The sequence below is a fragment of the Brienomyrus brachyistius genome, chromosome 5 (assembly GCF_023856365.1).
Source record: "Brienomyrus brachyistius isolate T26 chromosome 5, BBRACH_0.4, whole genome shotgun sequence".
NCBI lineage: Eukaryota > Metazoa > Chordata > Actinopteri > Osteoglossiformes > Mormyridae > Brienomyrus > Brienomyrus brachyistius.
In genome coordinates this window covers 545845-573803 of record NC_064537.1, presented here as the reverse complement: position 1 = coordinate 573803, position 27959 = coordinate 545845, and the positions used below count along the sequence as shown (strand labels likewise).

Here is a 27959-nt window from a genome sequence, read left to right as displayed (position 1 = left end):
CATGCCCTGACCTCACCCCAGAACCTCCGGAGTCCTTGACAAAAAGTTGTATAGTAATTGGCTTCTGAGCTGAGTCAACACACTTACTCCGGATGATTTATTTGCAAGGGATTCATTCTTACATGATCAGCAAGACACACCTCTCGTGTCAGATCCTATGACTTTCCTCATTACTCTTCTCAACAGTAGCATAATGAGACCAGGACACATTTAGAAGTATTAGGTGTTGCTTTCTGCAACTTACACCCGCTCCACGTTGAAGTACGAATCATGGATCTTGGTCACACAGGATAAGTATTGTTATAACATCCATTAATGGAAAAGTAGCCTATTATAATTTTCACTTTGTCAGCTTCACTACAGGCATGCATATTTGGAAAGATTAAAGACATGCCATGTGCATGTACACCAAAAGTGAAATGGAGCTGCCTGTACTACACAATGTGCAGAGCAGAATAGCAAAAAAAAAGTTAATAAAACAAATGCTGAACATATTAACATATCTAAAAAGGAAAGAGAATGAATTATAAAAAATGTTAGAGAAAATATTTACAGCGCAGTTTGCAGTCATAGCTTATTTTGGTAATGGGTGGTCTTAATGGTCTTAATGGTCTTAATGGGCCGAGGGGTAGAAGCTTCTCCTCAGCCTCTCAGTCCAGGCTGTTTGGCTCCAGAGGCTCCGGCTATAGCTACCAAACCAGGCAGTGATGTTCGCAGAAAGCATGTCAAGCCTCAGGTGATACAGTCACTGCCCAGCTTTCTGCACCAGGATAGAAGTGCTGGTTTTCCATGTTAGGTCTTCAGAGATTTGTACTCAATAGTACCTGTAGCTGTTCACCCTCTCCACCAGAGGCCCATAAATCTTGAGGAGTCCATACAGTGACCCCCCGCTATATCGTGGTTCAGTTATCGCGCTACCGCTATATCGCAGATTTTTCCCTGACATTATGGCTTGAATGAATCGACGGTACGATACATCAAGAAGGATGAAAAGAATATAAGAGCCACAGCATCACTTTCCTTTAGTCAAATAGGTATTAAGAGGGTGGCAACTCCTCGGAATAAAGCCATTGATAAAATGGAATCAATTACATATTATTATTATTATTTTTATTATTATTATGTTACTCACATTCTTAGCCCTACATCCACATATCATGTGTTTACAGTGTGTGGGAGGGGTATTTTAAGGCTTAAACTATTAAAAAATGTCAGTCTTTCTATATTGCGGATTTTCACATATCGTTGATGGGTATGGAACGTAATTTCTGCGATAGGTGGGGGATCACTGTACTTCCTGTACTGCTCCTTCCTGAAGTACAAGACCATGGTCTTGGAGATATTCAGATCCAATGTTAGTCTGGCACCACAGAGACAGCTCCTCCACCTGTCATCACCTGCTCATACGATCCTCCTGTGTGCCACCCCATAAGCAGGGCTGCAGACCTCCCTGGTACCCAGCTTTATATGCTGAGGCAGATGGATTCAGACCACCAGTGGAGCTGCAGACCTCCCTGGTATCCATCCATTTTCCAAACCGCTTATCCTACTGGGTCGCGGGGGGTCCGGAGCCTATCCTGGATGCAGTGGGCACGAGGCAGGGAACAACCCAGGATGGGGGGCCAGCCCATCGCAGGGCACATTCACACACCATTCACTCTCACATGCACTCCTACGGGCAATTTAGCAACTCCAATTAGCCTCAGCATGTTTTTGGACTGTGGGGGGAAACCGGAGTACCCGGAGGAAACCCCATGACGACATGGGGAGAACATGCAAACTCCACACACATGTGACCCAGGCGGAGCCTCGAACCCGGGTCCCAGAGGTGTGAGGCAACAGTGCTAACCACTGCACCACCATGCCCCCCCCCCCCCAGCCATACCTTCTGAGGGAAAGGCAGAGGGATTCAGACCATAAGCAGAGCTGCAGACATCCCTGCCCCCCAACAGTATGTGCCAAGAGTGAGGTACAGCAATTTAGACCACAAGCAGGTAAAAAGGCAACCAGAGCAGCATCAAATGCCACAGGCAGCCCAAACAGAGTTGGTAGTGAAGTTTCTTTGGGGTTATGAGGTTGCACACTGCTATGACTAATGGGTAGATAAAGAGGCACAGGCTTCTCTTGAAGGCCTGAATTGTTTTATTCAGCAAGGTGTAGGTTGTAGTGCAAGTTTCCGCAGTAATGTATTATAAGGATTATACATAAATTAGTCATTGACATTCACTTGCAGTTTATGTTCTGCATGTACTAATCGCGATGCAGTGAAACTGAAAGCCCAGAAAAATTTGCAGTGGAAAGTCCCTCATAGTTATCAGTTGCCCCCGCACCATTCACACGGACGTCTGTAAGCATAGCATTCAGTGTAAAGCATATTTAAGAGCCCTGTGGCAAAGGCACCAAAGCAAAACATGGCGTGAGCCATTGCAGAACCACATGCACGATCTGTGATCTGGGGGCTCGTTAAAAGAGCAGGAGGTACAGTGCTGGGACACAGAGAATAAAAATGATGCAACATTATTCCAGTAGTGGGAAAATTTGCTGCCATCAATCTTGATAAAGTAGATGTTCTTCCAGTTCCCTGGCACAGTCAGACAAAACGTTAAGCAAATCAAATTTCCAGCATTCATCTTCTACTCCTGGGAATGAAGGGAGTGGCGCTGGTTCCCAGACAACAAGCTTTTGATTCTGCATGAGGGCAGCAAAGGAAGACAGAGCCCTCTTCACAAGGAAAATGAAAGTTAAACGAGCTAAAGGCACCATCATTCTTTAAGCAAAGAATTTACATTTGTAATCATCTATCTTAACTATCTAATCTTATGTAATCTCAGCTATTTCTGAATGAAACTTTTAACTAATGCTAACTAAGTTAAAGGAGAGCCTAGGGTTTTACGGTACCATCACCACACAACCAGTTAACAGGATATCAGACATGCACTGTTACATACTCTTTCCATGTTATAAAGCAGGGGTAGGGAACCTGATCCATGGAGAACCGGTGCGGGTTTTTGGGATGACCTCTCAGTCAGCCAATAATAAAGCAGCGATTCTCAACTCCAGTCCTTGGAATCCACTGTTATTGGCTGATTGAGAGGCCATCCCAAAAACCCGCACCCACGCCGGCTCTCCATGGATCAGGTTCCCTACCCCTGTTATAAAGGAAACTTGTTTATTTTTACTTATATTTTCATTTATAGTTGTTCACTCAACTTTCCAATGGTTAACAATAATTAAAAAAATCTGCAGTTTATGAAATACCTAGAAAAGTGGTAAAAACGTTTTTATCCTCTCGTAGACAGGACTGTAGAAAAGAAGAAATGGAAAAAAGAGAAGCTGCAGGTTTTCTATGAAATTGAGAAATTGTCTTGCTAAATATCAGGGGGCAGTTAAAGTAGCAGGAGCAAAATATCTTTCTAACATAATCTCTCAAAACTCTCATAGACCAAAAGTTCTGTTTAATACTATTAACAGTGATTTATATTCTAATTTTTACCTTTAGCCCCTGCCTTTAGCCCCTGCCTTTACCCCCTGCCTTTACCCCCTGCCTTTAGCCTCTTCCTTTACCCCCTGCCTTTAGCCTCTTCCTTTACCCCCTGCCTTTAGCCGCTTCCTTTAGCCCCTGCCTTTAGCCTCTTCTTTTAGCCCCTTCCTTTACCCCCTGCCTTTAGCCTCTTCCTTTAGCCCCTTCCTTTACCCCCTGCCTTTAGCCCCTTCCTTTACCCCCTGCCTTTAGCCTCTTCCTTTAGCCCCTGCCTTTAGCCGCTTCCTTTAGCCCCTTCCTTTACCCCCTGCCTTTAGCCCCTTCCTTTACCCCCTGCCTTTAGCCTCTTCCTTTAGCCCCTGCCTTTAGCCGCTTCCTTTAGCCCCTGCCTTTAGCCTCTTCTTTTAGCCCCTTCCTTTACCCCCTGCCTTTAGCCCCTGCCTTTAGCCCCTTCCTTTACCCCCTGCCTTTAGCCCCTTCCTTTACCCCCTGCCTTTAGCCTCTTCCTTTAGCCCCTGCCTTTAGCCTCTTCCTTTAGCCTCTGCCTTTAGCCCCTGCCTTTAGCCTCTTCCTTTAGCCCCTGCCTTTAGCCCCTTCCTTTACCCCCTGCCTTTAGCCTCTTACTTTAGCCCCTGCCTTTAGCCCCTGCCTTTAGCCTCTTCCTTTAGCCTCTGCCTTTAGCCCCTGCCTTTAGCCTCTTCCTTTAGCCTCTGCCTTTAGCCCCTGCCTTTACCCCCTGCCTTTAGCCCCTGCCTTTAGCCTCTTCCTTTAGCCCCTGCCTTTAGCACCTGCCTTTAGCCTCTTCCTTTAGCCCCTTCCTTTAGCCCCTGCCTTTAGCCCCTGCCTTTAGCCTCTTCCTTTAGCCCCTCTGGTTTCCGGAATTAGCCTGAGCCTGAGCCCTCCTTCACCTCCTAGAGATCATCTCTAATATGAAACCCACCACTATTCTTCCCTCACAGCTGCTGGCACATGTGGAAGCCACCGCTGGTCCCAGTGCTTTATCGGTTATAAATAGCTGCTTCACCTTGTTTTAAATTCAGCCTCTAACAAACAAAATAAAACCCAACCTGGATCCAACAAATTTTAATATTATTGACCTGTTTCCAAACTTTCATTTTTATCTAAAGTCAATTTAGTTCCATTCAATTTATTTTTATATAGCGCCTTTTTCTTGGTGCCTCTGGTTGAGTGCCTTACAGATATTAAAGACTGGACGACAAGAAAGCTAAATGAAGGTAAGACTGAAGTGATCCTGTTTGGCCCCCTTGACCTAACCCTAACCCAGCTTTAGTAAGAACTGAGGCCCTCTATCTATGAACATGCACAGCTATATCAAATATCTTGGTGTCATTTACTGACCTAAAATTTGATAAACAAATAAACTAAATAGCGCAAGATAACTTCTACCAGCTAAGAGCCATAAACAAAATTCTCCTGTTTAAGGGTTTGGAAATTCCTTCATGCTTTCATCTCTTCATCTCTTTCATGTCTTTGAGGTGAGCAGTAGCTTTCAGGCTGGGGGTCTATGCCAGCAAGTGGAAGGTTGCTGGTTCGAATCCTGTGATTGTTGGGAGTGATCCTACTCCATTGGGCCCTAAAGCAAGGCCCTTAACCTGCACGACTTGAATCTACATCCAGCTGTGCATGCAGGTCCTCCAATTTTCAGGAAAATTTAGGGATTGGTGGCAGGATTGGCACTCCAGCCAATGGAAAACAGAACCAGCCCTGTTCCTTTTGGGCTGAGGTGCTGAGGTGTCACCGGCCCTCAGGTTCTCATCCCTGTGGTGGTTTGTCATGTGGGAGGTGCAGAAATGTGCTGTGATCAGTGTGCGCTCCTTACCTATTTCATCTCTGCAAGACTTGATTATCGCCATGCCCTTTACTCTGGAATCAGTCAGTCATATCTCTTCCGCCTACAGCTTATTCAGAATGCCGTCGCAAGGTTCCTGACTGGTACTAAGAAGAGGGACCATTTATCCCCTGTTTTAGCCTCCCTCCATTAGCTTCCAGTCAACTACAGGATTTATTTTAAGGTTTTATGATTTATTTTTAAAGCTCTGCATGGACCAGCACCTTCCTATATTTCAGATCTTCATTGCACCCATTATGCATCCAGACCCCTTAGATCATCAACAATTCCACGGTCTAGGCTGAAATCCAAGGGAGATCCTGCCTTTTCTGTCGTAGCTCCAAGACGGAACAACCTGCCCCCTTTCATTAGGTCCTCCCCACCTCTGGAGATCGAAAATCCATCTTCTCTCTTCAACATGTGCCTGATAGTCTTTTTATGTTAGTGTTCTTTTCCTTTCTCTTTTGTGTGTTATGTTTTAAACATGTATATTTTATGCTTTATTTTCAGTATTATATATTTCAGTTATCATTTTAATTGTTCCATACATCTTAAATCCTAGCTGTGAATCACTATTGTACAGCACCTTGTTCAGTGTCTGCTGTTTTAAATTTGCTTTGTAAATACATTGGCTTTTCCCTGCCTTATCTGACCACCATCAACAGTATGGTATATGGGTTATTATGGCTACATTAAAATGTATAGTCTGAAGGAAACAATGAGTGGGCAAGTGTGGTGACGGGACTGATGGAGTTTAAAGGGGCAGCTTATGAGGATGCTTGTCACCTGTATGAGGGGGGGTCTGACGTTTCCCCGAACCATTCGTCCATTCCTTCTGATTCACTTTACTCTCACAGGAATTCATCTGCCTCCCCTGCTGAAGATGACAAACATCTAAAGGTGGCAGATAACATTGCACATGACTTGCATACATACTTACAGTGTGTCTTCTGTGGTGTGTATCTCTTCTGCTTATATGAAAGTAATGCAAATGTCAGAGGGTTACGTGAGGTTTCTGTTCTCAACCCAACAAATCCTCCTGCAGATGGAAGCTGAACAGGAAGCACGTCCGCAGTGAAGAGTCTGCTGACTGCTGAGGCAACACAGAGGTCATATTGTTGTCATCGATGTACAGAACATACTGAGACGTGTAGAAGTTCTGTCCTGAACTTCAGTCAAAAAAATACTCATCTCGGGAAAAAACAGCTCGTGTGGGGATTTTAAAAAGCCCAGCACCAGAGAAATGCAGTGATGTGAATAAGCTGGCATCTACGGGCAGAGAAATGCAGTGATGTGAATAAGCTGGCATCTACAGGCAGAAAAATGCAGTGATGTGAATAAACTGGCATCTACAGGCAGAGAAATGCAGTGATGTGAATAAGCTGGCATCTACAGGCAGAGAAATGCAGTGATGTGAATAAGCTGGTATCTACAGGCAGAGAAATGCAGTGATGTGAATAAACTGGCATCTACAGGCAGCTTATTTGTTTCTGGCACATTTCTGTGGATTTAGTAGAGAAGAGCCTGTGCCAGAACATCTGCAATATCTTTATAATACTTTAGGGTAAACTATTAAAAATGAAGAATAACAGAGTAAAGTCTGAACTAAATGCACTTCTTGAAAGGGTGACCATAACTGCTGAAAGAGCCTGCCTGTAACTGAACCAAAGTTCAGTGAACCAAAGGATCCAAGTGCAGGAGTTCAAAGTTCATTTCCAGACGTTTAGTTGACAGAGATGCAAAGGGTCAAAAGTCAGGTTGAAGAAAACCAAGTAAACGGGTTCAAATCATAATCCCAAAATATAGTTCAAAAACAGGCAAGGGTCAGTATCAGGAATACAGGCAGGGCAGGGGAGGTAACCAAATTTACAACACTAGGCAAAGAAGAAGACCAGGAGAGCAAGCAGGTGTCGTAGATAGAGCAGATCTTGTCACAGGGCTCAGTATGGTGAAACACTCAGTACTGCACAACTAGATCACTGGAATCAGGTGCTTTTATGGTGTGGCATGTGGTTATGCGGGTATATGTACCCATGTGGATCAAGAATACTGCAGATTGACGCACCCATGTGGAGCACGGTTACCCGCACGGAGTGTGGTTATGTGGGTATATGTACCCATGTGGATCAAGAATACTGCAGATTGACGCACCCATGTGGAGCACGGTTACCCGCACGGAGTGTGGTTATGTGGGTATATGTACCCATGTGGATCAAGAATACTGCAGATTGACGCACCCATGTGGAGCACGGTTACCCGCACGGAGTGTGGTTATGTGGGTATATGTACCCATGTGGATCAAGAATACTGCAGATTGACGCACCCATGTGGAGCACGGTTACCCGCACGGAGTGTGGTTATGTGGGTATATGTACCCATGTGGATCAAGAATACTGCAGATTGACGCACCCATGTGGAGCACGGTTACCCGCACGGAGTGTGGTTATGTGGGTATATGTACCCATGTGGATCAAGAATACTGCAGTTTAACGCACCCATGTGGAGCACGGTTACCCGCACGGAGTGTGGTTATGTGGGTATATGTACCCATGTGGATCAAGAATACTGCAGTTTAACGCACTCATGTAGAGCGATGTCTGCCTGCATGCACCGGGCACCAGGCACCGGCCTGGCATACACATATATTAGCCCACATTTTTATTTTTCTGCATGTCTGATTCAGGTGTTGATGTTCTGTTGATGTCTGTTGAATTACAGATCATTTATGGGTTCAGAATATTTTCACTGATGAGACGACAAAGCACTTGTGTAAGTCGTTCTGGCTAAGGGCATCTGCCAAATGCCATACATGTAATATGCAAATGTAAAGTGGTTCATTTAGTTCTCAGAGCTGGTGCCTAGAAAAGCTTATTGGAGCATATATCAATGTTAGAGAACAATGGAGAACATAGGAAGGGGAAGAGGAAGCGGGAAGCACAGCAAAAGAGGAAGGCTCTTTTGGATGAAATGATATCTGCTAGTGTATTAGGTTAGTGAAGGTAGACTGAGTCTACAGGAGGATCAGGGCCACTAGCAGACATGGAGAGTGACACTTATACACACCAACCTATCACAAAGCATCTTACAGCTGTATGCTTATATGTTATAACACAGCTAACATCAGATGTGTAATACATTCAATACAATTACAATAGTATATAGGTCACTACATCTGCCATCTTATGTAACGGATCATACAAATCAATGTAGCTTACTATATTATTATTATATTATTATGCTTTTAATTTAATATTAATATATTATTACAGTTTTTCCTAATTGCATTAAGCTAGATGACCATATGCTTTAATTCAGTCCTCAAAATGACCACACTATTCCCAGAATTAAACACTGTGTTCCTGTCGTTAGTGTCATTTCAGAGTTTGGTTGCACCATTTCAGCAGATCATTCAACACACACCCCATTGGCAAAGCACAATTATCACCAAACAACCATTCAGAATACACTCCTCTCTCTGATAAAAAACAAGGGCTCAAAACCTAAGATCAATTAGCACTTAACACTCCATCTAAAAACACCGTTTGTCAGTTTGCTTCACACATGATGCTCAATTACTAATTGCTTATAAATGACGCTGTGTGTGTGTGTGTGTGTGTGTGTGTTTGCTATGGTTGTTTTTAAATAGCTCTATGATGGATAACGGACAGAGAGTTAGAAGAGGAAGTGGAAGAGGGAGAGGAAGGAGGAGAACTGTAATATCAGATGATATTCGTACAAATGTGGGTGACTACGTACTTGTCCATGGTTTGACAACGAAAGAAGCTGGGCTACATGTGCATCCAAATATCACTCGGTATGCAGTTGCTTCCATAATCCGTGCTTTCAGAAATGAGAACCGGTAAAGCACTTTAACTTTATGACAATTAGCAGACTTTGCATAATTACAGGGACGGTTTTCTTGGAGCTGTTACAAAATGTTCATACTACAACAACTGAAAAGATTCTACACATAAATGATTCTGTACTTAGATCTCACCATGTTTTTTGTACACCATGTGTGTATGTTTGGGGTGTAGAACTGAAAGACACAGCCGAGCATTAGAGTCCAGCCAAGCCTGGATAAGACACAGCCGAGCATTAGAGTCCAGCCAAGCCTGGATAAGACACAGCCGAGCATTAGAGTCCAGCCAAGCCTGGATAAGACACAGCCGAGCATTAGAGTCCAGCCAAGCCTGGATAAGACACAGCCGAGCATTAGAGTAAAGCCAAGCCTGGATAAGACACAGCCGAGCATTAGAGTCCAGCCAAGCCTGGATGATACACAGCTAAGCATTCCCTCGCTTTCTTAGAAGAGTAAAAATATTGTGTGATGTGGATGAGGCTTTGTGGCCTGACCCAGCCCAGGACATGAAGCTGATGAATAATGTCTGTAATGTACAGTATTTATAGTAACATACATTTATGAGCTTCATGCACTTTTTTTTCTGTTATGTGCTTCGCAGGGGCGGCATGGTGGTGCAGTGGTTAGGGTGGGGGGGGCATGGTGGTGCAGTGGTTAGGACTGTTGCCTCACAGCTCTGGGACCCGGGTAAGAGTGTCACATGTGTGTGGAGTTTGCATGTTCTCCCCATGTCGTCGTGGGGTTTCCTCCAGGTTCTCCGGTCTCCCCCCACGGTCCAAAAACATGGTGAGGCTAATTGGAGTTGCTAAATTGCCCATAGGTGTGCATGTGAGAGTGAATGGTGTGTGAGTGTGCCCTGCGATGGGCTGGCCCCCCATCCTGGGTTGTTCTCTGCCTCATGCCCATTGTTTCTGGCATAGGCTCTGGACCCCCCGCGACCCAGTAGGATAAGCGGTTTCGAAAATGGATGGATGGATGAATGGATGTTCTTTGCAGCCTGGATAGAACTTTTTTTTCATAGTTCATCAGTTTACATATTGTTGATTTTGGAGCAGTGCATTTGAGAAAAATAAAATATTTGAAAGATCATCTTGGACGTGGTGTTTTTGTACACTTTCAATATTATATGTTGAATACTATGAATGGAAATCTTGATGAATTAGAAATATATGGTTCCTGGTTGTATGAAGATTTGAGAGTAATGTTCTCAATTGATCCTTGTTGTGTTTCATGATCATTGTGTGTGATCATTTTTGCTTGTTTGTGTGTGTCATCTGAGTGAAATATGTGCTTTAAGTGATTTTGAGTTGACTGTTTGCTTTTGGGTTGTAAATCTGGGAGTTGGACATTTGAGTGAGATGTTACAATGTTGTGTTTAAAGTTTTGAGAATTTGAGGGCACCTTTAGAGAAATGTATTTTAGCAGTTGGGAAAAACTGTAGTATCAGTCTATTATTATACTCTTAACCTCTATTACAGGTGCTTTGGGATAAGTTGTATCTTGTCTGGTGGGGTGTTACCCTAATACTGTGTGTGTAAACAATTCAGGTCAACTCATACTTCACGTTTCATGTGCGCTTTCAGTCCACGTGCAGGTGAGTGACGTAAATTTCAGGTGTGAGCACCAGACGCTGCACATGCAGCCCAGATTTTTACACCCAGCAGACTTCATGCGCATCAGTGTGCAATAAATCCACATGTGCAGGAAAACTGACCAGGTATTTTCAGTATGTGGCTCTGTCCCAGAGCAGAGGACAGTGAACTGAAAGTAGAAGAGGAAATGTACAGTAACAGGAGGTACAGAGGTACCTGTATATCATTTTTTTTCATACTGTGCAGACATTATTTCATGGTTTAAGGTATTTTAAAAAACAGCAATATTCCTGCATTTTGAAATCTTGCGGGGGTGGGGGGTTAGGGATCCTGACTAATTTTGTAGAGTATGACTTATCAGCACAAAACCAGCCAAGTCTAGTAACAACACTCAAACTGTTCATATACTGTACTCATTTTACTACACTGATTGTATTTCTGTCTGTTGCAATACATCTGTTCCCTCCTGCTTGGTGGAATATCAGTGCTGTATGCATACGCTCAACCATTTATGTCCACTGAGAAATGTATTTGTACACAAGCTGGAGCAGTAGTATGTACAAAAGTAGAGTAAAAACCCAGCTTGAGTGAGACCCCAAAGTGTTCAGCGTACTCTGTTGGAGTTCCACACTGATACTGCATCTACCTGAATTGTAAGTGTAACCAGCCCTCTGCCGCTGCTGCTTTCTTACGATCTTTCTAATGTGTGTGTTTTCCTCTGCATTGTGTGTGTCTGTGTGGGCGTCCATTTGCAGGGCTGCTTTTGTTTGGAGAGAGAGAGGCATTTCTATCCAGCAGCTGCCATTTACCGGCATCCGCCAGCCCCCAACCCCCCCCTCTGCTCCCACTACCCCACCCCCTCTGCAAAGGAGTTCCCCTCTTCAAGCATGCGTCTCAGAGGAGTGGCTTGGGCAAATAAGTGAACAAACTCCAGCTGCTATTTGTGAGCAGAGACGGAGTCACAGAGCAGTGAGAGAGGTAGGCAGAACCCGGGGAAGAAAGAAATTGTGGAGAGAGACCAGGGAGACACGGCGAAGAGAGACTGAGGTGGGGAGAGACCAAGGAGACGCACAGGCACACAACAACTGCTAGAGGCAAGAACTGATCCTGTTCTGGGACACAAGGGACCCTCGGTCTTTTCAGGGACGCAGGATTAACGCCTAAACCTAAACACATACGCTCTTCCTGAAGCTTCATTTGCTGGACTTACTTTCTGTTTCCATCATGGGATCCAAAGTACATCTCCTGATTCTGGGTGAGTCAGAGTCATGATCACATTTCCCAAGGAGAGGGAAGTGTGGACAAGCCATGCTTTAGATAGGAACATTTTCTCTTTACTTGATTAAAAAAAATCTGAATGCAATTAGAAAATTGAAAATGTCAAAAGTTGTGTAAGACTAAGATTTAACATTAAATACAGTTTTTTGAATCTAACCAGAAGTACACATGAGGTGCTTATGAGGTTATATATAAAAGAAGGGCTATAAATGAATGATATAACGTTATATAAATGTGAAATACATACAGACTGGAGGAAAATGACCAGCAAGGCAACATTTACAAATAATGATAGTTCAAAGTAGAAAAGAGGGCTTGAGACAATATTTACATAAAGGAGCATACGGGATGATATCAGGTCTTTTGCTACAGGAAGTATGTACAGAGAATAAAATGCATTTTGTTTGTTTACTTAAGGTTAAGTTTAGGATTAGATAGGGGTTAAAAGTGTGTGTGGGTGTGTGTGAATTTTGTTTATACTAGATATTGGGGACCAAATGTCCCCGAGAGGAGAGGTTAGCTGAGCTGAATCTGTTTAGCCTTGAGCAAAGGAGACTAAGGGGGGACATGATCCAGGTATATAAGATTCCAACAGGTCTGGATGCTGTTCAGCCATATGGCGGGAGAACATTTTAAAACAAATTTGAGGAAGCACTTCTTTTCCACAGAGTATGGAATAGTCTTCCTGCTAGTGTAGCGCAAGTTAAAACCCTGGGTTCTTTTAAATCAAAGCAATAACTCTGAGCTATTAGTTAAGTTCTCCCCAAACGAGCTTGATGGGCCGAATGGCCTCCTCTCGTTTGTAAATTTCTTATGTTCTTATGTAATAAAAACCTGTTATTTTGACATTGTGGGGACCATTTTTCAGGTCTCCACAAAGATCTGTGAAAAACTAAAAATGCTAAAACCAAACGTATTTTGTTTGGTTATTTATGTGGTTATGGTTAGGGCTGGGTAGGGGTTAAGGTTGTCATGTTGGGATTAGCGTTAAAGGGTGAGAGAGAGTCAAACCAGTCATAGGAACATACGTTCACCCAGCCCCTATGCTCAGGGGCACAGGCTCACCCAGCCCCTATGCTCAGGTACACAGGCTCACCCATCCCCTATGCTCAGGGACACAGGCTCACCCAGCCCCTATTAGGCTCATCGTTCTACTGTGAGGCCTGGATTCCAGAAGCAAAGCTAATATCTCCTCAAGTATAATATTATACTGCCAAAAGTAAGGCGAAAATTGCAGTGCAGGGAAAACTGGAAAGGAAATGCGTCTTTGGTACGTCAAAGAGAAGGCTAGGGCTCATTTTCCACTGGGAAAATGATGGGAAAAGAGCTTGTGGTTTGACAAACTCAGCACCACGGTAGAGACTGTGAAGGACTCGCGTAGTTGCCGCAAAGCCATGGAAGGTTTTACTCAAGTTACTGTTGGGAAAACATCAAGGCGGATTAATTTTGACAGCTGGGAGCCATGTGTTGGCAGGAACGTGCTGGATAGCGACCCGCAGGTCACCGGCTGTGCCCAGGCACGTCAGCAGAAACGGTGCCCCCAGCAAGGCAGCTCTATTTGACACTCGGCACTTATGTTTGTCCTCACATACACACTCACAGTAAGCAGGCAGATGTCTGTTCGATTCTCACAGCAGCATAAAACTTCAGCAGCCAAAATGAAACAATGCTTTATCACCATTTGCACAGGTACACTGGAATGCTTTAGTTTCGCTTATACCATGATGCTGCTGAATTCTCGAAACTGATTAGTCATAAGGCTGTTAATTAATTTAGTGTAACCACACACCCTGGGCAATTAAATCACAGTAGTAAATCAATGTGCTATTATAAAACAACAAGTGATTTCAAACCAATGACTGGCTTATTGTCTTAGCAATGGACAATGTTTCAATTAATTGCAGCAGTCTGGGTCATATCTAAGCAAAATGTTTGATCACTGGCAGAAGAAATTATATACCCCCCCCCCCCCCCCCGCCCGATACCAAGATCTGTAGATACATATACAATGGTGTAGTCCCGTATACTTTATCATCTCTAGGTTACTTACAATCCCAAACAGAATGGAAATCCATCCATCCATTTTCTGAAACCGCCGAATCTGAAATGGGCGCAGGCGGGAACCAACCCTGGGCAGTCGCCAGCACACCACAGGGCACAATGGACGTATTACTGCAAATGAATTATTTAGGGAATAATGACAAGAAAAAAAGTCTGTACATGTTCAGCACAGATGCAAGCTACCGCAGGGCATGCCTTCGCAACGGTTCATCGCCTGGCTTATGCATATTGTTGAGTGCGTGGCTGGAATTTTTTTTTTTTATATTTTCAATCCACACTTGGTTGAATTCAAGGATGTGGAACCTGCTGATACAGAGGGCTGACTAGTTCTACTAATTAATGCATTTTCGGCTCATAAGTGTGAAAATAGTGCCTTAAAGTACAAACGTAAAAGCGAATGTGTGGTAGCCATGGTATTAGTGGGTTAATGCACTCCAAGCACCGTACGGTTCTGCGCCTCCGCACTCCAAGCACCGTACGGTTCTGCGCCTCCGCACTCCAAGCACCGTACGGTTCTGCGCCTCCACACTCCAAGCACCGTGGTTCTGTGCCTCCACACTCCAAACACCGTGGTTCTGAGCCTCCACACTCCAAGCACCGTACGGTTCTGTGCCTCCACACTCCAAGCACCGTGGTTCTGAGCCTCCACACTCCAAGCACCGTACGGTTCTGTGCCTCCACACTCCAAGCACCGTGGTTCTACACCTCCACACTCCAAGCACCGTACGGTTCTGTGCCTCCGCACTCCAAGCACCGTGGTTCTGCACCTCCAAACTCCAAGCACCGTGGTTCTGCACCTCCACACTCCAAGCACCGTACGGTTCTGTGCCTCCACACTCCAAGCACCGTGGTTCTGCACCTCCACACTCCAAGCACCGTACGGTTCTGTGCCTCCGCACTCCAAGCACCGTGGTTCTGCACCTCCACACTCCAAGCACCGTGGTTCTGTGCCTCCGCACTCCAAGCACCATACGGTTCTGCGCCTCCGCACTCCAAGCACCGTGGTTCTGCACCTCCGCAGCAGAGAATTTAAATGCATACTATGTGTGTGTGGCAGAAGAAATATGTTGTGCTCCTGGCTGGTCTGTTTCGATGATTATCGTGCCGTGTATTGAAATCGGTAGTCATTGCAAGCTAATTATTATATGCGGAAATTCTATATAAGGGTCAATAGTGGTTGCGACCATGAGTGTGTGCCGCGTTTGCAGTTTAGCTGAGCACCATTACTGTCACAGGTATGGGAGCCTTTTCCGTGTCTGTCTGCTTCCCCAGTGACACAGTCGTTTACAGACTCATACCACCAAAACATTAACACCTAATATCTTTCTAAAAAAACACTATATCTCACACAAAAGAATGACCGACAAAACACTAACAGGCAGCACAACATGAATTATAATTCGGATCATCAGTAAAGGATCATTCGGTAAAGTAACTGTGATGTCATTTCTCATAATCATTGCATTACAAAACAGAACATTTCTTCACTCTATAAAATGTCCAGTAGTGAACAAACCATGTCACAATACATTTTAATGGCCTTTACTCCTTACTGTAGTGTAATTACAAACCGGATTCCAAAAAAGTTGGGACACTAAACAAATTGTGAATAAAAACTGAATGCAATGATGTGGAGATGGCAAATGTCAATATCTTATTTGTAATAGAACGTAGATGACAGATCAAAAGTTTAATCCGAGTAAATGTATCATTTCAAAGGAAAAATATGTTGATTCAAAATTTCACGGTGTCAACAAATCCCAAAAAAGTTGGGACAAGTAGCAATAAGAGGCTGGAAAAAGTAAATTTGAGCATAACGAGGAGCTGGAAGACCAATTAACACTAAATAGGTCAATTGGCAACATGATTGGGTATAAAAAGAGCTTCTCAGAGTGGCAGTGTCTCTCAGAAGCCAAGATGGGTAAAGGATCACCAATTCCCACAATGTTGCGCAGAAAGATAGTGGAGCAATATCAGAAAGGTGTTACCCAGCGAAAAATTGCAAAGACTTTGCAGTTATTATCATCAACTGTGCACAACATCATCCGAAGAGTCAGAGAATCTGGAACAATCTCTGTGCGTAAGGGTCAAGGGCGTAAAACCATACTGGATGCCCGTGATCTCCGGGCCCTTAAACGACACTGCACCATAAACAGGAATGCTACTGTAAAGGAAATCACAGAATGGGCTCAGGAATACTTCCAGAAACCATTGTCAGTGAACACAATCCACCGTGCCATCCGCCGTTGCCAGATGAAACTCTACAGTGCAAAGAAGAAGCCATTTCTAAGCAAGATCCACAAGCTCAGGCATTTTCACTGGGCCAGGGATCATTTAAAATGGAGTGTGGCAAAATGGAAGACTGTTCTGTGGTCAGACGAGTCACGATTCGAAGTTCTTTTTGGAAATCTGGCACGCCATGTCATCCGGACCAAAGAGGACAAGGACAACCCAAGTTGTTATCAACGCTCAGTTCAGAAGCCTTCATCTCTGATGGTATGGGGTTGCATGAGTGCGTGTGGCATGGGCAGCTTGCATGTCTGGAAAGGCACCATCAATGCAGGAAAATATATTCAGGTTCTAGAACAACTGTTTCAGGGAAGACCCTGCATTTTTCAACAAGATAATGCCAGACCACATTCTGCATCAATCACAACATCATGGCTGCGTAGGAGAAGGATCCGGGTACTGAAATGGCCAGTCTGCAGTCCAGATCTTTCACCTATAGAGAACATTTGGCGCATCATAAAGAGGAAGGTACAACAAAAAAGGCCAAAGATGATTGAACAGTTAGAGGCCTGTATTAGACAAGAATGGGAGAGCATTCCTATTTCTAAACGTGAGAAACTGGTCTCCTCGGTCCCCAGACGTCTGTTGAGTGTTGTAAGAAGAAGGGGAGATGCCACACAGTGGTGAAAATGGCCTTGTCCCAACTTTTTTGGGATTTGTTGACACCGTGAAATTTTGAATCAACATATTTTTCCCTTAAAATGATACATTTTCTCAGTTTGAACTTTTGTTCCGTAATTTATGTTCTATTCTGAATAAAATATTAGAACTTGGCACCTCCACATCACTGCATTCAGTTTTTATTCACGATTTGTATAGTGTCCCAACTTTTTTGGAATCCGGTTTGTACAAAATAATCAATAGCAAAAAAGAAAATGATTTCAGGAAATGCTACAGAAACAAAATGCACTGTGCATATACACTCACACATATGTAGTATTTCAGGAAATATTATAGAAACAAAATACTTTATACACACACACACACACACACACTGCTAATCGATCCTCTCTTCTAGATCCGGTTCTACATCACATCTGATGTCCTCTCCAGCGATACATCTAGAGTAGCAGCTCTTGGAAACATACCTGGTTAGGGAAACACCTGATGGGGATGTCTGATGTGTTTGGTCTCATTTTATACCATGTCAGTTTTACAGTACATTCTGGACTGTCTTCATAGTACTACAGCAAATAGTAGCCATACAGTTTTGATTAAGCATGTGCAAAATAACCCCTAAAAATGTAAAGTTTTGATAGTGGTGGGTTTTGAGTGAAGAATGAATCCATGCATTTTGAAGCATTATTGAATGTATTTTGTATGAAAGCAATGAGGAAAAATTGAAAATTTAGCCCACATACATTGAAGTTATGGCAACTGTGTGTAAAATTCTGAGAAAGTGCATTCAGTAATGCAGAATGAGTCTTAGCAATCAAAAAACCTGCAACTACAAGAATATTTCCTGGTTTTAGAGGAAGGTCTTATAAGGAGGGCATAGCTGAGCTGAATCTCTTCAGTCGCAAGCAAAGGAGACTAAGGGGGGACATGATCCAGAGATATCAGATTCTAACAGGTCTGGATGCTGTTCAGTCAAATGACACGTCATGTCCTCCTTATCTCTGCCTTCGTCGTCATGTCTCAGGGCCGTGTCCAGACGGCCATGCGGTTTCGGCGCATGCTCCCTATCGCTGCCTTCGTCGTCATGTCTCAGGGCCGTGGCCAGGCAGCGACGCGGTGTGGGCGCATGCTCCCTATCGCTGCCTTCATCGTCATGTCTCAGGGCCGTGTCCAGACGGCCACGCGGTTTCGGCGCATGCTCCCTATCGCTGCCTTCGTCGTCATGTCTCAGGGCCGTGGCCAGGCAGCGACGCGGTGTGGGCGCATGCTCCCTATCGCTGCCTTCATCGTCATGTCTCAGGGCCGTGTCCAGACGGCCACGCGGTTTCGGCGCATGCTCCCTATCGCTGCCTTCGTCGTCATGTCTCAGGACTGTGTCCAGACGGCCACGCGGTGTCGGCGCATGCTCCTTATCGCTGCCTTCATCGTCATGTCTCAGGGCCGTGTCCAGGCGGCCACGCGGTGTCGGCGCATGCTCCTTATCGCTGCCTTCATCGTCATGTCTCAGGGCCGTGTCCAGGTGGCCACGCGGTGTCGGCGCATGCTCCCTATCGCTGCCTTCGTCGTCATGTCTCAGGACTGTGTCCAGACGGCCACGCGGTGTCGGCGCATGCTCCTTATCGCTGCCTTCATCGTCATGTCTCAGGGCCGTGGCCAGGCAGCGACGCAGTGTGGGCGCATGCTCCCTATCGCTGCCTTCATCGTCATGTCTCAGGGCCGTGTCCAGGCGGCCACGCGGTGTCGGCGCATGCTCCTTATCGCTGCCTTCGTCGTCATGTCTCAGGGCCGTGTCCAGGCGGCCACGCGGTGTCGGCGCATGCTACTTATCGCTGCCTTCGTCGTCATGTCTCAGGGCCGTGGCCAGGCAGCGACGCGGTGTGGGCGCATGCTCCCTATCGCTGCCTTCATCGTCATGTCTCAGGGCCGTGTCCAGACGGCCACGCGGTGTCGGCGCATGCTCCCTATCGCTGCCTTCATCGTCATGTCTCAGGGCCGTGTCCAGACGGCCACGCGGTTTCGGCGCATGCTCCCTATCGCTGCCTTCGTCGTCATGTCTCAGGACTGTGTCCAGACGGCCACGCGGTGTCGGCGCATGCTCCTTATCGCTGCCTTCATCGTCATGTCTCAGGGCCGTGGCCAGGCAGCGACGCAGTGTGGGGCACATGCTCCCTATCGCTGCCTTCATCGTCATGTCTCAGGGCCGTGTCCAGGCGGCCACGCGGTGTCGGCGCATGCTCCTTATCTCTGCCTTCACCGTCATGTCTCAGGACCGTGACCAGGCAGCCACGCGGTGTCGGCGCATGCTCCCTATCGCTGCCTTCGTCGTCATGTCTCAGGGCCGTGTCCAGACGGCCACGCGGTTTCGGCGCATGCTCCCTATCGCTGCCTTCGTCGTCATGTCTCAGGGCCGTGGCCAGGCAGCGACGCGGTGTGGGCGCATGCTCCCTATCGCTGCCTTCATCGTCATGTCTCAGGGCCGTGTCCAGACGGCCACGCGGTTTCGGCACATGCTCCCTATCGCTGCCTTCGTTGTCATGTCTCAGGGCCGTGGCCAGGCAGCGACGCGGTGTGGGCGCATGCTCCCTATCGCTGCCTTCATCGTCATGTCTCAGGGCCGTGTCCAGACGGCCACGCGGTTTCGGCGCATGCTCCCTATCGCTGCCTTCGTCGTCATGTCTCAGGACTGTGTCCAGACGGCCACGCGGTGTCGGCGCATGCTCCTTATCGCTGCCTTCATCGTCATGTCTCAGGGCCGTGTCCAGGCGGCCACGCGGTGTCGGCGCATGCTCCTTATCGCTGCCTTCATCGTCATGTCTCAGGACTGTGTCCAGACGGCCACGCGGTGTCGGCGCATGCTCCTTATCGCTGCCTTCATATCGTCATGTCTCAGGGCCGTGGCCAGGCAGCGACGCAGTGTGGGCGCATGCTCCCTATCGCTGCCTTCATCGTCATGTCTCAGGGCCGTGTCCAGGCGGCCACGCGGTGTCGGCGCATGCTCCTTATCGCTGCCTTCATCGTCATGTCTCAGGGCCGTGTCCAGGTGGCCACGCGGTGTCGGCGCATGCTCCCTATCGCTGCCTTCGTCGTCATGTCTCAGGACTGTGTCCAGACGGCCACGCGGTGTCGGCGCATGCTCCTTATCGCTGCCTTCATATCGTCATGTCTCAGGGCCGTGGCCAGGCAGCGACGCAGTGTGGGCGCATGCTCCCTATCGCTGCCTTCATCGTCATGTCTCAGGGCCGTGTCCAGGCGGCCACGCGGTGTCGGCGCATGCTCCTTATCGCTGCCTTCATCGTCATGTCTCAGGGCCGTGTCCAGGTGGCCACGCGGTGTCGGCGCATGCTCCCTATCGCTGCCTTCGTCGTCATGTCTCAGGACTGTGTCCAGACGGCCACGCGGTGTCGGCGCATGCTCCTTATCGCTGCCTTCATATCGTCATGTCTCAGGGCCGTGGCCAGGCAGCGACGCAGTGTGGGCGCATGCTCCCTATCGCTGCCTTCATCGTCATGTCTCAGGGCCGTGTCCAGGCGGCCACGCGGTGTCGGCGCATGCTCCTTATCGCTGCCTTCGTCGTCATGTCTCAGGGCCGTGTCCAGGCGGCCACGCGGTGTCGGCGCATGCTACTTATCGCTGCCTTCGTCGTCATGTCTCAGGGCCGTGGCCAGGCAGCGACGCGGTGTGGGCGCATGCTCCCTATCGCTGCCTTCATCGTCATGTCTCAGGGCCGTGTCCAGACGGCCACGCGGTGTCGGCGCATGCTCCCTATCGCTGCCTTCATCGTCATGTCTCAGGGCCGTGTCCAGACGGCCACGCGGTTTCGGCGCATGCTCCCTATCGCTGCCTTCGTCGTCATGTCTCAGGACTGTGTCCGGACGGCCACGCGGTGTCGGCGCATGCTCCTTATCGCTGCCTTCATCGTCATGTCTCAGGGCCGTGGCCAGGCAGCGACGCAGTGTGGGCGCATGCTCCCTATCGCTGCCTTCATCGTCATGTCTCAGGGCCGTGTCCAGGCGGCCACGCGGTGTCGGCGCATGCTCCTTATCGCTGCCTTCATCGTCATGTCTCAGGGCCGTGTCCAGGTGGCCACACGGTGTCGGCGCATGCTCCTTATCGCTGCCTTCGTCGTCATGTCTCAGGGCCGTGTCCAGGCGGCCAAGCGGTGTCGGCGCATGCTCCTTATCGCTGCCTTCGTCGTCATGTCTCAGGGCCGTGTCCAGGCGGCCAAGCGGTGTCGGCGCATGCTCCTTATCGCTGCCTTCATATCGTCATGTCTCAGGGCCGTGGCCAGGCAGCGACGCAGTGTGGGCGCATGCTCCCTATCGCTGCCTTCATCGTCATGTCTCAGGGCCGTGTCCAGGTGGCCACGCGGTGTCGGCGCATGCTCCCTATCGCTGCCTTCGTCGTCATGTCTCAGGACTGTGTCCAGACGGCCACGCGGTGTCGGCGCATGCTCCTTATCGCTGCCTTCATATCGTCATGTCTCAGGGCCGTGGCCAGGCAGCGACGCAGTGTGGGCGCATGCTCCCTATCGCTGCCTTCATCGTCATGTCTCAGGGCCGTGTCCAGGCGGCCACGCGGTGTCGGCGCATGCTCCTTATCGCTGCCTTCGTCGTCATGTCTCAGGGCCGTGTCCAGGCGGCCACGCGGTGTCGGCGCATGCTACTTATCGCTGCCTTCGTCGTCATGTCTCAGGGCCGTGGCCAGGCAGCGACGCGGTGTGGGCGCATGCTCCCTATCGCTGCCTTCATCGTCATGTCTCAGGGCCGTGTCCAGACGGCCACGCGGTGTCGGCGCATGCTCCCTATCGCTGCCTTCATCGTCATGTCTCAGGGCCGTGTCCAGACGGCCACGCGGTTTCGGCGCATGCTCCCTATCGCTGCCTTCGTCGTCATGTCTCAGGACTGTGTCCGGACGGCCACGCGGTGTCGGCGCATGCTCCTTATCGCTGCCTTCATCGTCATGTCTCAGGGCCGTGGCCAGGCAGCGACGCAGTGTGGGCGCATGCTCCCTATCGCTGCCTTCATCGTCATGTCTCAGGGCCGTGTCCAGGCGGCCACGCGGTGTCGGCGCATGCTCCTTATCGCTGCCTTCATCGTCATGTCTCAGGGCCGTGTCCAGGTGGCCACATGGTGTCGGCGCATGCTCCTTATCGCTGCCTTCGTCGTCATGTCTCAGGGCCGTGTCCAGGCGGCCAAGCGGTGTCGGCGCATGCTCCTTATCGCTGCCTTCGTCGTCATGTCTCAGGGCCGTGTCCAGGCGGCCAAGCGGTGTCGGCGCATGCTCCTTATCGCTGCCTTCATATCGTCATGTCTCAGGGCCGTGGCCAGGCGGCCAAGCGGTGTCGGCGCATGCTCCTTATCGCTGCCTTCGTCGTCATGTCTCAGGGCCGTGTCCAGGCGGCCACGCGGTGTCGGCGCATGCTCCTTATCGCTGCCTTCGTGGTCATGTCTCAGGGCCGTGTCCAGGCGGCCAAGCGGTGTCGGCGCATGCTCCTTATCGCTGCCTTCGTCGTCATGTCTCAGGGCCGTGTCCAGGCGGCCACGCGGTGTCGGCGCATGCTCCTTATCGCTGCCTTCGTTGTCATGTCTCAGGGCCGTGTCCAGGCGGCCAAGCGGTTTCGGCGCATGCTCCTTATCGCTGCCTTCGTCGTCATGTCTCAGGGCCGTGTCCAGGCGGCCACGCGGTGTCGGCGCATGCTCCTTATCGCTGCCTTCGTTGTCATGTCTCAGGGCCGTGTCCAGGCGGCCAAGCGGTGTCGGCGCATGCTCCTTATCGCTGCCTTCATCGTCATGTCTCAGGGCCGTGTCCAGGTGGCCACACGGTGTCGGCGCATGCTCCTTATCGCTGCCTTCGTTGTCATGTCTCAGGGCCGTTTCCAGGCGGCCAAGCGGTGTCGGCGCATGCTCCTTATCGCTGCCTTCGTCGTCATGTCTCAGGGCCGTGTCCAGGCGGCCAAGCGGTGTCGGCGCATGCTCCTTATCGCTGCCTTCGTCGTCATGTCTCAGGGCCGTGTCCAGGCGGCCAAGCGGTGTCGGCGCATGCTCCTTATCGCTGCCTTCGTCGTCATGTCTCAGGGCCGTGTCCAGGCGGCCACGCGGTGTCGGCGCATGCTCCTTATCGCTGCCTTCGTCGTCATGTCTCAGGGCCGTGTCCAGGCGGCCAAGCGGTGTCGGCGCATGCTCCTTATCGCTGCCTTCGTCGTCATGTCTCAGGGCCGTGTCCAGGCGGCCACGCGGTGTCGGCGCATGCTCCTTATCGCTGCCTTCGTTGTCATGTCTCAGGGCCGTGTCCAGGCGGCCAAGCGGTGTCGGCGCATGCTCCTTATCGCTGCCTTCGTCGTCATGTCTCAGGGCCGTGTCCAGGCGGCCAAGCGGTGTCGGCGCATGCTCCTTATCGCTGCCTTCGTCGTCATGTCTCAGGGCCATGGCCAGGCGGCCAAGCGGTGTCGGCGCATGCTCCTTATCTCTGCCTTCATCATCATGTCTCAGGACAGTGTCCAGGCGGCCAAGCGGTGTCGGCACATGCTCCTTATCGCTGCCTTCGTTGTCATGTCTCAGGGCCGTGTCCAGGCAGCGACGCGGTGTGGGCGCATGCTCCTACAGGCAGCCTCTGTAAATGAGAACAGCACCTGCATCCAGCTCAGGCAGCCTCTGTAAATGAGAACAGCACCTGCATCCAGCTCAGGCAGCCTCTGTAAATGAGAACAGCATCTGCATCCAGCTCAGGCAGCCTCTGTAAATGAGAACAGCAACTGCATCCAGCTCAGGCAGCCTCTGTAAATGAGAACAGCACCTGCATCCAGCTCAGGCAGCCTCTGTAAATGAGAACAGCACCTGCATCCAGCTCAGGCAGCCTCTGTAAATGAGAACAGCATCTGCATCCAGCTCAGGCAGCCTCTGTAAATGAGAACAGCAACTGCATCCAGCTCAGGCAGCCTCTGTAAATGAGAACAGCACCTGCATCCAGCTCAGGCAGCCTCTGTAAATGAGAACAGCACCTGCATCCAGCTCAGGCAGCCTCTGTAAATGAGAACAGCAACTGCATCCAGCTCAGGCAGCCTCTGTAAATGAGAGCAGCAACTGCATCCAGCTCAGGCAGCCTCTGTAAATGAGAGCAGCACCTGCATCCAGCTCAGGCAGCCATGTAAATTAGAACAGCAACTGCATCCAGCTCAGGCAACCTCTGTAAATGAGAACAGCAACTGCATCCAGCTCGGGCAGCCTCTGTAAATGAGAACAGCACCTGCATCCAGCTCAGGCAGCCTATTTAAATGAGAACAGCAACTGCATCCAGCTCAGGCAGCCTCTGTAAATGAGAACAGCAACTGCATCCAGCTCAGGCAGCCTCTGTAAATGAGAACAGCACCTGCATCCAGCTCAGGCAGCCTCTGTAAATGAGAACAGCAACTGCATCCAGCTCAGGCAGCCTCTTTAAATGAGAACAGCACCTGCATCCAGGTGTACAGAGACCCATTATTAGCATTGAATAGGCCTGCGTTCCAGTGGAATGTTATGTTTGCTAATGCACATGTATCATTTCAAAAGGCTAATTGATCATTAGAAAAGTCTTTTCAATTGCAGTTATGCTAGCAGAGATGAAAACTGTTTTGCTGATCAAGAAGCAATAAAACTGGCCTTCGTTTGACTAGCTGAGTATCTGGAGCATCACCAATTGTGGGACCGATTACCTATTTGTTTCACTTGGAGCAAATTTTTCACTAATACTGAAAACTGGTGCAGTGGTTAGCACTGTTGCCTCACACCTCTGGGACCCGGGTTCAAGTCTCCGCCTGGGTCACATGTGTGTGGAGTTTGCATGTTCTCTACATGTCGTCATGGGGTTTCCTCCGGGTACTCCGGTTTCCCCCTACAGTCCAAAAACATGCTGAGGCTAATTGGAGTTGCTAAATTGCCCGTAGGTGTGCATGTGTGAGTGAATGGTGTGTGATTGTGCCCTGCGATGGGCTGGCTACCCTTCCTGGGTTGTTCCCTGCCTCGTGCCCATTGCTTCTGGGATACGCTCTGCACCCCCTGCGACGCAGTAGGATAAGCGGTTTGGAAAATGGATGGATTGATAGATGGATGGATGGATGGACTTTGTTACGTTTGTTTATTTTCACAGTTTATACTTGAATCATTGTTTTGTCCTCAGCTTATATATATACTTTCATTATTTGCTTATAATTTTATCAATGTCCATTTCCTCTTCATTTAGCTATATTTCCTATTCAAACTCATGTCATGTATGTGTAATTCTTGTGATTGATCCTACACTGCAAAGACACTCAGGCGTCCATGTCCTTCTGCTTCAGGGTTTCACCTGTCACTGCTGCAGATGGCTGTGGGTTCGAGCAGCTGCCCTTTTGGTCAAGAACGATTCCAAGGAAAATGCAAAGGTGCACAGATCTGACATAAACAAGCGCACATATAAACATAATAGACACACAGGAGCACATTACTGTATGGGGACTCCATTCATTTCCAGGGGCAGAACCTCAATCCCAACTATGACAGCCTTATCCCCTACCCAGGCATAGCCTTAACCATAAGTAACCACACAAAATACAAGACCTTTGGCCTTTTTGTCTTCTTGATTGCAGTTACAGATTTGTATAAAATTGAGGTTATTCTTGTGAGGACCAAAAAAATGCCCCCACAAGGTGAAAACTTAGAGGCTTTTATAATAGTGTGGGGAAGTCTGGCCCCCACAACTTACCTATAACAAGAACATGAAAACACAAACAGACACTCATAAATACCCACATATACAAAAGCACATAAAATACACAGAGACACACACAAGCGCACACACAATCGCACACACAAGCACACACACATGCGCACACACAAGCACACACACACAATCACACACAAGCGCACACACACAATCACTCACACAATCACACACACAAGCACACACACATGCGCACACACAAGCACACACACACAATCACACACAAGCGCACACACACAATCGCACACACAATCACACACAAGCGCACACACACAATCGCACACACAAGCACACACACATGCGCACACACAAGCACACACACACAATCACACACAAGCGCACATGCAATCACACACACAAGCGCACACACAATCACACACACAATCACACACACAATCACTCACACAAGTGCACACACAAGTACACACACAATCACACACACAAACACACACACAATCTCACACACACAATCACACACACAAGCGCACACACAATCACACACACAAGTGCACACACAATCACACACACAAGCACACACACAATCACACACACAAGCACACACACAATCTCACACACAATCACACACAGAAGCACACACACAATCACACACATAATCACACACACAAGCGCACACACAATCACACACACAATCACACACACAAGCGCACTCACAATCACTCACACACAATCACACACACAAGCGCACACACAATCACACACAGAAGCGCACACACAATCACACACACACAATCACACACACAAGCACACACACAATCTCACGCAGAAGCACACACACAATCACACACATAATCACACACACAAGCGCACACACAATCACACACACAATCACACACACAAGCGCACTCACAATCACTCACACACAATCACACACACAAGCGCACACACAATCACACACACAAGCGCACACACAATCACACACACAAGTGCACACACAATCACACACACAAGCGCACACACAATCACACATCCACACACTAACCACCAGAATTACTTTCTGCTTCAGAACCATAACCAAATTATCTTTCCTTGCACAGATGTTAACGAGTGCATTCAGTACCCCGGCATTTGTGGAATGAATGCAAGCTGTTCCAATACTGAGGGCAACTACTACTGCAAATGTGATGATGGGTTTGTGTCTACATCCAAAACTGACACCTTCACCGCTGTCAGTGGCTTCTGCATCGGTAAGAAATTTGCTTTCATGTTTGTACTTCATAATATTTTCATACTCACCATACCTTATAAAAAGTGCTTTAATTATCTAATAAATTATACTATCATGCTTTTCAAATGCCTATACTTCATGCTGTGATACTTTTCATGCATATACACTAATAAGGATGAGGAGCCTCTTGATGAAGACATGAGGGATTAGAATGGGTAATGAGGTAATGGAGACTCAATGAAAGCATAAGCAAGTAGAATGGATATTAAGGAGGTGGAGTCACTCAATTCCAACGTAGACTTTCCCTCTCATCCTCACCCTCCCTCTTCCTCCACATGCACTCCCTCTCATCCTCACTCTCTGTTTTCTCAAATAAAGGCTGGCACAGATCATTATTAGTGCCACTCACAAGGTAGACTCCCCCACCACCCCCAGCCGAATACCCACTGCAGGCTGACTGACTGACTGACTTTTGGTCCCTCCCCCACCAGACAGAAACGAGTGTCTGGATGTCATAGGTATCTGTGGCCCCAATGCCAAATGCCAAAACACAATAGGGTCCTACTACTGCTCCTGCCTTGATGGTTACAGCCTGAAAGTAGACCAGAACATATACTGCACTGGTAAGTAAGGAGCGGCAGATATGTAGCTGAGTAAGGTGTGAGTCACTACAATAGAGTGAGTAAACCTAGTCAGGGTCAGGAGAGCAAGCTATGAGTTTGGTGAGTCAGAACCAGGAGAGCAAGTGATGAGTGTGGTGAGTCACAACCAGGAGAGCAAGCGATGAGTGTGGTGAGTCATAACCAGGAGAGCAGGCGATGAGTGTGGTGAGTCAGAACCAGGAGAGCAAGCGATGAGTGTGGTGAGTCACAACCAGGAGAGCAAGCAGTGACTGTGGTGAGTCAGAACCAGGAGAGCAAGCGATGAGTGTGGTGAGTCAGAACCAGGACAGCAAGCGATGAGTGTGAGAAGATCTTATGTATCCGGGTGATATACAGCTCGTACCATCT

General features: G+C 48.3%; 1 protein-coding gene across 2 annotated transcripts in view; it reads left to right on the top strand.

Moving 5' to 3' along the window:
- Positions 1–11690: 11690 nt before the first annotated feature.
- LOC125742096 (adhesion G protein-coupled receptor E1-like) overlaps positions 11691–27959 on the top strand; it is a 27411-nt gene continuing 11142 nt past the window's right edge. For both annotated transcript variants that reach the window (XR_007398010.1, XM_049013755.1), the window contains exons 1-4: positions 11691–12039; positions 25342–25425; positions 26819–26968; positions 27441–27572. Coding sequence is in view for 1 of the 2 variants with exons in the window: in XM_049013755.1 (XP_048869712.1) it covers positions 12009–12039; positions 25342–25425; positions 26819–26968; positions 27441–27572 (397 nt within the window). In the remaining variant the exon portion in view is untranslated. The remainder of the gene's footprint in view (positions 12040–25341; positions 25426–26818; positions 26969–27440; positions 27573–27959) is intronic.